At 34.3% G+C, this 12,804-nt stretch overlaps 1 protein-coding gene across 1 annotated transcript; it reads right to left on the reverse strand.

The window, feature by feature from the left end:
* Nucleotides 1-1,015: 1,015 nt before the first annotated feature.
* Nucleotides 1,016-11,992, reverse strand: LOC6031749 (class E basic helix-loop-helix protein 23). Its single transcript, XM_038258303.1, has 5 exons — nt 11,800-11,992; nt 6,289-6,887; nt 1,951-2,178; nt 1,630-1,896; nt 1,016-1,569 (listed from the first exon to the last, which is right to left on the reverse strand). The coding sequence occupies exons 3-5, from the start codon at nt 2,169-2,171 to the stop codon at nt 1,332-1,334; spliced, it is 726 nt and encodes a 241-aa protein (XP_038114231.1). The 5' UTR covers nt 2,172-2,178; nt 6,289-6,887; nt 11,800-11,992; the 3' UTR covers nt 1,016-1,331.
* Between the last annotated feature and the right edge of the window lie 812 nt (nt 11,993-12,804).

Below are 12,804 nucleotides of genomic sequence, written 5' to 3' on the forward strand. Positions count from 1 at the left end.
GGGTGGTCCATTCTATTTCAGTAGAATTATATTTCAGTAGACCAGTGACAACCTTCTAGGTATGGCGAATGACGTAAGTATTTGTTTTAGTCAAAAGTTAAAAATAATCAACATAAAAATGATATTATTTTACTGTAAAATTAGATTTGAAATTAAACAAATAAATTCCAATCAAATGCTGGATAAGGGCAGAGTAGATTTTCGACTGATACTAATTTTTAAGCTATTTTACAAAAAAAATGTCTTTTAGAATTTTGAAAATAGTGTCCATCCTCGTCGATCTTGAAAATAATATTTTCAGATTGCTGAGAAAATTCTCTATTTTTTTTGAATTGTTGATCTGAACTTTGGTAGCTGTATTCAATGAAAATCAGGAAAAATACATAATTTTATGTGCCAAAATTTTTCAACCGTCCGTCGGTTGAAAAAAAAGTTTGAAACTTTTGATCCGATTTTCAATATAAAATAAAGAAACATCTGTGATATTTTCTTATATTTTTGAAATAAATATTTTCAGATCTTCAAAATCAAGACTAACATTGCAGAAGGTCAAAATCGTGAATTGATCATGCAATTGAAAAGGAAATAAATCATAAGACAATATTTTATCCTAAACAATAAATATATATATTGACGGAAACGTAGAAAAATGCTCTTTTTACAGCATATTTTCAAATTACAATATATTTTAAGATCTGTATCGAAAACGATTTGTGAAATGTATAACAATTAGAATAGGTAAAACATGAAGTTTTACCCGCAGTAAAATAAATATTATACTCAATAAAATAAGTTTGCTTATAAATGAATAGAGTCCACATTTTAATTCTAATCTTAAAAAAATGGAGAAAGTTCTTTGAGGATCATTACAATGATTCGTATGTTGATTTTATTTTTTGATTATACGCAAATTTTCCCTAGATTATTCAAAGATCGTTTCAAAGCCATGAAATATGGTGAACTGTCATCATTTGTCATTAAATAGGAGCAGTTGCATCAAAATGCATTCATTTAGTAATTTTTCTATTCTAAGCTTTATTAATTTTTAAATATGAAATATTTGGCAACTGCACTTTTATCATTGTTATTTTTTGGCACAAAAAATCGACTAGTTACGAAACTTATTGCTACTCGAGACTCCTACAACCCATGTTCAATCTCTTAAAAAAAAAACAAACTGTTTTTCAGTGCTTATTTTTCCTGACTAGAAAACACACATGATGGGTCTTACATTGTTACATGTTAATTGAACTTTTGGCATTTAATATCTGAGTAAAAGCCTCCTATCACGGGGGAACATCAATGGGCTCGGGGTCATCAGCCGCGCAGATTCAAGGGTTTGGATTGGCTGGCGGAGGTGCACTTTGCGGCGGAAGTGACGCCTGCTGTTGCTGCTGCTGGGCCTGTTGAGCTTGTTGCTGAGCTTGCTGCAAGCTTTGGGTGGCCTGCTGTTGAAGTTCGTGCTGGGGAGTTTGGAGCAGCTGCTGCAACTTTATCGCTGATGGCATGGTACGGAGGTCGACGGTTGGGGCACCCGCTCCGGCAGCACTTTGGATGTATGCTAGAAGTCTGAAAAGGGGTTTAAATTAGAAATTGTGGTTTTCTTTGGAAATAAAATGAATTCCATACCTTCTAAGCTCATCCAGTGCGTTGGCCTGCATCAGGATGTAGTTTTTCGCCAGCAGTAGAGTTGCAATCTTGGATAACTTCCGTACGGAAGGCGAATGCGCGTACGGAATAACGCTGCGCAGCTCGTCCAGGGCGTCGTTCAAATCATGCATCCGACGTCTCTCACGGGCGTTGATATTCAGTCTTACTGACTTTCCCTGGCGGTTCTTCTGCTTGCCTCCGGTTGGAACCGGAGCAGCTGGGTGGTGGACTGGTGGGCTGAAGTGACTGTAAAAAATATTTTTATTTTGATAAGAATAATTTGATCAAAAAAGTACTAACCTTTCGGCACTTCCGGATGGACGGTTTTCGTCGGTGAGTGCAGCGGATGCCGAGCCGGCAGCGTGAGGTTGAGAGTAGAAACCACCAAGGCCAACAGTGCCCAGTGGGGTACGACGACCTGGAACGCTCTGCGGTGGACTCGGGGTCTGTTCCGGATGGTGTCCGTGGACAGCGCTGGTGGGCGGTCCCAGGTGGAAATTGAACGGATTGTGCGGGTCCATTGGTTACCTGAGGAAAATACAAATTTAAAACATATTTCAATTGCAAGCGTTTTAATTTTGCAAATCATCGAAAAAAAAATATTATTTTTTTCTTGAAAATAATTTATCAAAGTCACAAAATCATATTTCAAAGTGACTCTTCGACTTGTTTTTTTTTGTTACGTCCAGTTTGTATTGACATTTTTTACAAAGGCAAATTTAAGTTAAAATTTAGGAGTTTTTTTCAAAACCAATGTATTTTCCGGTGCAGATTACAGTTTCCCTGCTAAATTCGCCATTATAGAAATATTATAATTTCAATTGAAATTTAGCAATTTCAGATTTCAAAGATGCTTTGCCATCAACTGCGTCCCTGTCCCGCCCGTGTGGATCAATCGGACCGCGCACTGGACTCACAATCCAGAGGTCGCCGGTTCGAATCCCGCGGCGGGCGCTCTAAAATTCTTTGTGTAAATATGGGTATTCGGCGCCGTCGCTCCGTGCCATACTTTCATACACTTAGGAGCCCAGGGCGGCGAAGTCCTTGTAGTTAAAAAGGAAGACACTAGTGGTTGGTACTAGCAATGGTGGCCGACAGCTATAAAGTCAACTTCGTTTTTGCCATCAACATGGTATGTTAGCCTTAGTATAAATTAATAATTTGTATATTAGAATACGTGGCACGTGGCATTGCGTGGCCGAATGGTTACGCTGTCCGCTTTGTAAGCGGATGATTCTGGGTTCGATTCCCATCTGCTGCAACCTTCTATCGGATGAGGAAGTAAAATGTCGGTCCCGGCCTTTGTTGTTAGGCCGTTAAGTCATTCCAAGTGTAGGAGTTGTCTCCATGCCATAAGTACAAACAACACACCAAACCAAGCCTACTCCGGTGGAATCGCTGGCGGCGGTTGGACTCGCAATCCAAAGGTCGTCAGTTCAAACACTGGGGTGGAAGGTTCCTTGGAGTAGAAAAAGGTTTGGGTGCTCTCCCCATTCAAGCCTTCGGACTCCTAGGTTCGAGCAGAAACTTGCAATAGAGACCACAAAAGACCCGGGGGTCGTTAATGTGGATGGTTTGATTTTTTTTTGAATTTTCAAAAATTGCACAAACTTGTTAATAGATTTTTGTGATAGCTATTAGTATCGGGATTTTTGCATGATGATGAATAACGACTCAAAACAACAATTAAATGTTTTTTTTAGCTCAACTATTTATTGAAAAAATAGATATAAGGAAAAACCGAATTTTCACCCGTGGTGGACCTTAATTTTACAAAGATTGCCAAGGTTTTTTAATTTAAAAATGAGATTGATGCAAAACACAAAATGAATTATTGACATCGAAAAAGAAAATTACCTTGATACAGTGAAATAAAAAAAAACTAGATTAAGAGGATTGCTATGCTCGAGAGAGCATATGTAAATTAAACTTAAATATCTTGAAAGGGCTTTTCCCTCTTAGAAATAATAATTAGAAACAAAGACTGCTAAGTATGCTTAAGTTAAAATTTACACTTTTTAAATAAGAAGATTAGAGATGCATTGGTTTATGCAAACTTGATCATCGAATATTGAACATCCAATGACAAAAACAATTTCGAATTTTTCATGTGTTTTTCTGATTAGTTTATATAATTTTGCTTCGATATTCATAAGTTTAAAATTTCCCGGGAGTCTCGACCAAATTTCCCGGGAATCGAGAGGTTTAAAAATTGTCGATTTTCCGGGAAATCTCGCTCGTCACCCTCTACCTGTGGATAAATATCACCCCTCTGCATTTTTAACTTTCAGTAAAAATGTTTTGTGAAATTTTCGATTAGTAGATTATTTTGTCCAACATAAAAAAATAAAGCCTGATATTTAAAAAAAGCATAAAACACACAATTTAAACTTATAGAAATTGATGTAAAATCAATTTGAGTATGCTATACCAAAATGCTATATGGAAAAATAGGCAAAATAAACATTAATAATAAGGCACTTGCTAAATTTCCAATTTCCCATTGAATGCTTGAGTTTATTCAAAAATCATTTGAAATTAATAGAATTTTCGATGTACAATACCACAAAGATTTGTGTTCTCCCGAGCAGACGGAAGTAACGTGGGAATAACATTTTTTGATATTTAAAAATACTAGGCCAACAATATTTTATGTTATTTATAACAAGTTTTATTATTCACCGTTATGATATTTTTGTTATTGGATTGTTATTGTAATAACAGACTAATAACATTTTGAGTTATTTTTCGAACAAATCTTTGTTATTATTTTGTGTTATTTTAACAACTAATCCGATCATCCCAATAACAGTTACAGTTATTTTCCCATAACAAAAAACGTTATTCCAAAGTTGTTTTGACATCCAATCAATATCAGACCAATAACAAATTTTGTTATGATAACATAAACTGTTATTAAACTCATATGCAAAAATGGATTTTGCATAAATATTCCATAACACTTTTTGTTATTTTAACAGTATCTGTTATTGAAATGGCATGAATTTTGTTATTAACGTCTGCCTGGGCTGTCGAATCTAACATTATAATGATTGTATGTTAGGGTGACAAGAAAAATTGAAAATTTTGGGAAATCTGAAGAGGTACCCCCTGGATCGATTCTTTAGGCAATAATAAGTTACTGTGCCAATTTTGAGCCAAATCGGTTAAGGCTAAGGGGTCGCTTTTTATCGTTGAAGTTTATACGGGGAAAATCGCTAAAATGTATGGGGAAAAACATCGCTTCAGGATTTTGGCAGCAGGTGGCGCAGGTCTCGCCCAAAATTGTCCAAGTGTGAGATTCTTGTAGGAAATTTAATTTCCTGCAACTTTGTCGAAGGGTGCAAGAAGATCCGAGTTGATCCTGATGAGTTATTAGCAATGCGATGAAAAGAAATTGGCTTATATACTTGAAAGAATATAAGGGGTATATAAGAAGTATATAGAAAAATACTTTTTACTAGAAAAATCATCAAAAATCAGGATCAACTCGGATCATTTTGCACCCTTCGACAAAGTTGTAGGAAATTAAATTTCCTACAAGATTCTCTCACTTGGACAATTTTGGGCGAGACCCGCGCCACCTGACAGAAAAATACTACAACGATGTTTTTCTGCATACATTTTTGCGATTTTTCCCATATAAATTTCAACGTCAAAAAGCGACCCCTTAACATTAACCGATTTGGCTCAAAATTTGCACAGATTCTTATTATTGCCTAAGGAATCGAATCAGAGGGTATTCCTGATGTCGATTTTTTTTATTGTCACCCTATTGTATATCAACTATACGGGTGTAGAATGCACTTTCCATTTTTTCCATTGAAATATTAAAATTCTTGCTTGTTAATTAAATTTACAATTATTTTATTTGCATCAGCCTAGCAGGTAGATTAACATGTCAACTCGCAAGCCATCAAAAAAGTTGGAACGGTAAATTCAACTAGCTGGTTCTCGGGCATAACTGAAGCAATCGGGCCATTTTTTTTTTATTGATTTCTTAGGATGTCTAGACGATTCTATTTATATAATTTTTACGATCAAAAACATCTTACAAACTTTTTTTAAACGAGTGCCTTCGTGGAATTTTTTACGATTTTTTTACAAGCGTAATTTCTTTGGGTTCGTTCAAACATTACGTCCATGAATAGGGGGGGGGGGTTCCGGGGTTTGTAACAGCCCATGTTAAAGGTATAGGAAAAGTGCGAGACAGGAGGGGGGGGGTCTTTATTTATTTTAATTCATCACGATTGAACAAAGTTTTAAGCTGCTGACAACGCCATCTGTACCTCAACATTTATCCATTCCCACATTTCCATTTTATTTCCAGGAAAGCACATAGATTTTCCTATTGGAATATCCTTTGAGAGAAAGCTCTTGGAGCTTCCCAAAGCATCCGCTAGAGGAGCTACCCAACACCGTATTCTTACAAGTACGACGACTGATGTTATCAACACGCAAACTCTCACCCATACACCAACAATCCCAAAGCACCCCGCAGCATCCTTGCTCGAACGACGCAAGCTAATTGTGTGCTAATCAGATGTGTCACCCAAATGTTTCACCAAATGTGACACATAAACACTTTTACCCCCCCTACTTACATGTTACTCTTACACTTAGGTTAAGTCCACTTACCAACTTTTGTTTTCCAAGCTTTCGAATCCCGGCTGCCTCCGCCGATGTTTTCGCAACTCTTCAAGGATCACGGACTTTTCCAGCACTCACAAATTTCCACGAAATTCAATTTTCCTTTGGCAGCCCCCACCTTCTCCGCCTCCTCCTCCTTCTGGCTCAAGTTGAAGTTTTCCCAGCTGAGTTGGTGTTCGTGCGGGTGCGTGTGTGTATGCTCAAGTGGGGTGGAAGAAGTATGCTGCCAGTCAAATCGTCTTAACCGGTTTCGGGATTCCAACCAAAAGAAAAGGCACAAAAGTCCTCGAAGAAGTTGTTTTTCCAGGAAAATCCGCCTCAATTCGCGCTGTCACTCGACAGGGGGTTTGCTTCGTGGAAAATGCCGGAGGGTTTTCCGCGCCGCCGCCGTCGAACGTCCTCTCGAGATGCTGCGGTTTATGGGCCGACCTCAACACTGAATGTAATTGTTGGTCGTAATTTCGGTTGATTGCCGATGATGGCGCTGCTACCGTGTCGACGGTGGCGACGACGACGACGACGAGTCCTTTTTTGTGGTGCTTGCGAAGGGTGTGTGGAGTGGGTATTTAAACGGTGGAAGTGTTTCTCTGTAAAATATTAGGATAATTGATTGTTTGAGATCTATAATTGTGGAATTGTTATCTGGGCCTTTGGTTTGATCTAAGTTATAGTTACTCGGTTTTGATCATCAACAATATTAACAACAATATTAATAAATTATTATGGATTTCATAACATTTAATAATTCAGATGAATAAACATTCAAATGTGAATATTCAAAAATTAAATATTTAAAGCATCCTTAATAATGGTTCATTTGACGTAATTCAATTTGCTCAGTTTTGTATATGATGATTTTAAGGAAATTTAAAATTTTAAAATTTAAAGAACGCAGTGACAATCATACATTTTTTAAGCCCTTTTGAAAACACTTCCGCGAAGAAAGGTTTATTGTTCATTGTTTGGCCAACCTTTGAAAATGCTTTAATACTTTTTTTTTCATTATTTTATATTTCCCCAATTATCTCTGAATTACTATAAAAAGTATAAAAACAACACAATAATTAATAAAAAAGTTGGAAAAATAGCATTAAGATTTACTATGAAGTAACAAAGTTTTAACTTCAATATTTTTAACATCAAAATGACTAAGTATTTAAAAAAAAGTTACGTAATGACATATATACGTTTTAGATTTTGCTTCAATAGTAGTTTATGCAACAAGTTGCAAAAAAGAATTTCCGGTTCACCGAGTTGGATAAATACGAAGAGTGCTGAAAAAATCAAGTTTTGCAACCAGTTCCATACAATTTTTTTTTTGCAATTCCTAAAAACACCCATTGATTGAAATTTTAAGTAAAATTTTCATGTATTTTGTCAATAAATCGCTTGAATAAAAAATTGTTGAAAAGTGTTACTTTTCAAAACAAGTGCTTGAAAATTCAACTTTTCAGCACCCATTTCAGTGCTGAAAAGTAGAACTTTTCAGCATTTATTTTGAAAAGTGTTGCTATTCGATTCTGTTATTTTTGGTACAGAAAAGTAGGCTATTTCGTCGTTCAAGAATGACAGGAAAAGTAAGTAGTTTCACAACGGAATTGCAAAATAGTAGTTTATGCAACAAGTTGCAAAAAGAGGATTTTTTCAGCACGAGTCGTACATTTATCCAACGAGGTTCACCGAGTTGGATAAATACGAAGAGTGCTGAAAAAATCAAGTTTTGCAACGAGTTCCATACAAAATTTTTTGCAATTCCGAAAAACACCCATTGAGTGAAATTTTAAGTCGAATTTTCATGTATTTTGTCAATAAATCGTTCAAATCAAAAAAATGTTGAAAAGTGATACTTTTCAAAACAAGTGCTGAAAAGTTCAACTTTTCAGCACCCATTTCAGTGCTGAAAAGTAGAACTTTTCAGCATTTATTTTGAAAAGTGTTACTATTCGATTCTGTTATTTTTGGTACAGAAAAGTAGGTCGTTTCGTCGTTCAAGAATGACAGGAAAAGGAAGTATTTTCACGACGGAATTGCAAAAACATATTTTATTACACTTTTTCGTGAGTATTTGAAGCATCATAACATTTTAAGGACCTCTAAATTAAATCATTAGTCAAAACAATATTTCATATTGATAAAATATTTTGCTTCAATTAAAAAGTGATTTTTAAAGTTTTTTTTTTAAATCTTTCAGAAATTAATCGCAGGAGCAAATATATATTTTTGTATTATACATTCATTCATTTGCATCAAAAAAAACTTTTTATTATATTACAATGACAACATTTTCCTGGATATTGGAAAAGAAATTCGACAAAAATAAGAAAACAAAAGTTTATTTCAATTAAAACCACAGACAAAAAAACTTCAATTTCGTTCAATTTGTTATCATATCAAAACTTATCATATAAAGATTTAAATTTAGAAAATACGACACATTTATAACAAAAATCAACAAATTGAAAAAGGAAAAAAAGGTTTCAATTTGGTTGTTTTAATACAACTCAGTTCTTTTCTACAATTTTGCCATTTTTCACGATTTCTAAATTTTCATTGTTCGATTGGAATGAAACTTTGTCCATGCATTCCCTAGATGTCAATAGAAACAAATTTGCATCATTAGTCTTTCCATACAATTTCCAAAATACTTATTTTTTATTTTCTAAAGTTTTGATATGTTTTAGGGAACTAAAAAATACATCTTCTGAGCCATAGTGCGTGGTGGTGCAAAATCTGGTTTAGATGATTTAGTTTTTTTTTAATTCGTGTTTTTTGGAAAATATTGAAAACTTATTTAAAAATATATATTAATATTTAAAATATTTTCTTGAAGCAAAATTTTATTTACATTCGAAAAGTACCGTAAACCGGGGTGACTATGATAGGATTTCAATTTGTTTTTGGAATATTTTCCAACAGGAAAGGTTTTTCTCAAGATTATTATTTCTAAAACATGTACTGGGGACGCCACACCAAGTCCATCATTATTTTGGAAAAAAAAAAAGTTTTTTCAATAGTGTTTAGAAAAATAGTTACGTTAAAAATTCTTAGTTTTAATTCCGGGGTGACTTTGATAGTCATAGTTTTTCTTGTTAAAATCATATTTAAGATGTTCAAACTTTATGTGTACGGTAAATGTACCATCACTAAAGTAGCTGATATAGTTTGTAAGAAAAAAAATCAATGTTTATATTTAGTTAACTAACTTTATAAGCTTTTTAACAAAATACATATAAATTTTAGGTAAAGCTGTTAAAAAGTCGGAATTTTGCCTGAAATTTGTTAAAAATAGTTTTGTTTGTAAAATTATCGATTTATATTGCTTTTTATACTGAATTCGAAGCACGAATCACACGGTTTCACATTTTACATGAAATTTGTTCAACTGAAATTGCCTATAAAAATTTTGGAGATTTTTTTTTAAGTTGTGCTTCAAAAACACATATTATTTATTATTTACGAACTTATTTAACTAGTGGAAAATTGTCCAAAGAATCCGAAAATGCATTCCGTTTTCCGATTAAAAATCATGTTCATTGAGAAAAGCATGACACTTTGAGAAGTATAAAATAATGACTTTCATCAACATTTTCTTTACTATTGTTAACTAACTTTTTAAACTTTTCAAAAATTTATGAAAAGTTTTTCTTGAGGTACTTTGAACACTTCTCTACCAAGGTCGGTATGTTTCTGAACCATTCCTTACGTATTTAAATTGTACTCTTTATTTTGCGGAAAAATCGCAAACCTATCAAAGTCACCCCGTTTTACGGTACTTAAATTGTTTTTGGTTAAATGTACCATTATAAAGCTATAGCTAAGGTATTAATTTTCAAATTCTGTTCGTATTTTCTTTGCATTTTAAAAATACTTCTTGGAAAAAACACCTCTAAAAAAAAAATTTAAAAAGCTAAGAAAATTTCCAACAATTGTCTCTCCAGAATTTTGAAAATAGGGCAATTTTGAGATACAGCCTCACAAAGGATTCGAATCGATGAAAATGAAATTGTGGTAATTTCAATTGAAATATTTTGAATATTAAAATTTTTTTTTTAAATATTTTTAACAATTTAGTCTAAATTTTGAAATGAAATAAATTATCTTACAGACGAGCTTTTTCAAACTAAAGCTAGATTAAAAAAAAAATAAATCGTTTTTTTAAAGATCAGTTTTTTTTTATCAATGAAAACGGACCATTATTTTCATCAATTCGAATTATTTGTGAGGCTGTAACTCAGAAACTAATTGTCCGATTTTCAAAACTCCGGAGAGAAAATTGAAGGAAATTTAGCCTATCAAAATTTTCTATTTTAAAGTGCTTTAAAAAAAAAGAAGAAGAAGAAGAAGAAGAAGTTTTTTTTAACACAAACAAACGAAACGAAAATTTATACCAAAAACGTAGCTTCAACTTTGTCAGTTCAGTATCGTTCTGATTTTTTTCAGCAATTCCGTTGTGATACCACTTAAATTTGACGAAACTGTCTACTTTTCATCGCCAAAATTGCAGTTCTGAATAGTTCTTTTTGCAATTCCGTCGTGAAACTACTTACTTTTCCTGTCATTCTTAAACGATGAAACAGCCTACTTTTCTGTAAAAAACAAATGCTGATAAGTTCTACTTTTCAGCACTGAAATGGATGCTGAAAAGTTGAGCTTTTCAGCACTTGTTTCGAAAAGTTATACTTTTCAACATTTGTTTGAATTAAACGATTCATTGACTAAATGCATGGACTTGATTTTTTCATCACTCGTCGTATTTATCCAACTCGGTGAACCTCGTTGGATAAATGTAGGAATTGTGCTGAAAAAATCATCTTTTCACTTCTTGTTGCATAAACTTCTATTTCAGCATCCATTTTAGTGCTGTTTTTTCTTTTTGCAACTTGTTTATACTTTAAAAATAAGTTTATTCTTATTTTATTTATGCCACCTGATTTTGACAAAAAATTAATAAATATTTTTAATTTTTGCTTTGAATTTATTGTTTTGATACTAAATGTCAGTAAAAATAACAACGATCAAAACTATAAAAATCAAAGCAAAAATAAAAAAAATATTTATTAAATTTTAATCATAATCAGGTGGCATCAAATAAATTGAGATTCCTTCCAGACACTGAAAAAACATCAGCAATATCGAGTTCACTTTTCACAGAGAACCAGCACCCTCAAAAGCTCCGCTGGGATTGCACAAACACAACCACCCGGGTGAGTGTGCGTGTGTGTGTGTTCAAATATGGATACTCAAACAAACGCAGTAATAAGGGTTGTTTGCCTTTGTCTGAAGTTTTGTTTGGATTTGGACCAGGCAGCAGCGCGTGTATTTCACGAGATGAGATGATGAGCACAGGTTTTTGGCCTTTAGTCAAATTGAAAACCGTTTCCGGAAATTAATTAGTTTGCTATTTGTTTTAATTAATTATGCCCAGGATCAAACAGTACACCACAAAGACACACACAAATTAAACGAGACTACATCACTGGAAAATTCACTTAAATTCACCTTTTTTAACGAAACCGCACCCGAATGTATGCAATGTTTGGTGGTTGAACAACGATAACTATACTGAAAAAGACGGTGTAAAAACTATCGTTTATGCCAAAGTGGACGAGGAGGAGGAGGAGGCAGAGATTGGAGGGATGTCCTTTCGTCGTGGTCGTCCTTGCCTTTCGACAGTTGTTGTGTGTGCGCGAGCTTGTATTTGTTTGGTGAAAGAATGGTGCGGATTGAATGTGTATTTGTCGAGATGTCGATGCCGCGTTACAAAATCTGAACAGTTGGTTGATTATGGGTTGTGCGGTGGGGTGCTTAGGGTGCAAACTAGGATGGTAGGGGTGGTCAAAAATTATTTATTTGCTAGAAAATTAAATCGTGGCTATGATTCGAAAAAAGGCTAAAGATGCAACTGCGGTTTTAAGATAATAATCAAAATACAAATTAAGGTTTTATTCGCATTCGCATTCGCATTCGCATTCGCATGGAGATGGTGATCTTAGCGGGTTGCAGACTGGATTTCGTCATGTATGTGTGATGATTGTCCAGCTCAGGTTGCATAGAAATTGATTAAAGGGAATTAAAACCAATTCTACCCGAACAGGACAGGCAGCACCATGAAAGCCATCCATTGCCGGCCGCTCCCATCTCCACCATACACCGGGACAGGAATAAGGATCAGGAGCACGGGAAGTGTTGATGCTGAACTTACTTAGAAAAAGGTAGCGAAACCGCAGGTTCTTTTTCCCAACCCTATTGTGGAACTCGATCAAACTGACCGTTTGCCCAAATTTGATCGAATTTAAAAATACAAATTAAGGTTTTATTATACAAAATGTATCTTCATCGCCAATTATGCTACTTAACTAATCGATTCCCAATTTTGAAATTGTTGCTGATATATTGCTTTGCTGGGAGGGTTATTTTGTTACTACACCCTAATGAATACGTGACATTTTAAGAATCCCACAGCAACAAGTTAGCAGTGAGCATCCCTATGTTTGACCGTATTCA

The sequence above is a fragment of the Culex quinquefasciatus genome, chromosome 2 (assembly GCF_015732765.1).
Source record: "Culex quinquefasciatus strain JHB chromosome 2, VPISU_Cqui_1.0_pri_paternal, whole genome shotgun sequence".
NCBI classification, from domain to species: Eukaryota; Metazoa; Arthropoda; class Insecta; order Diptera; family Culicidae; genus Culex; species Culex quinquefasciatus.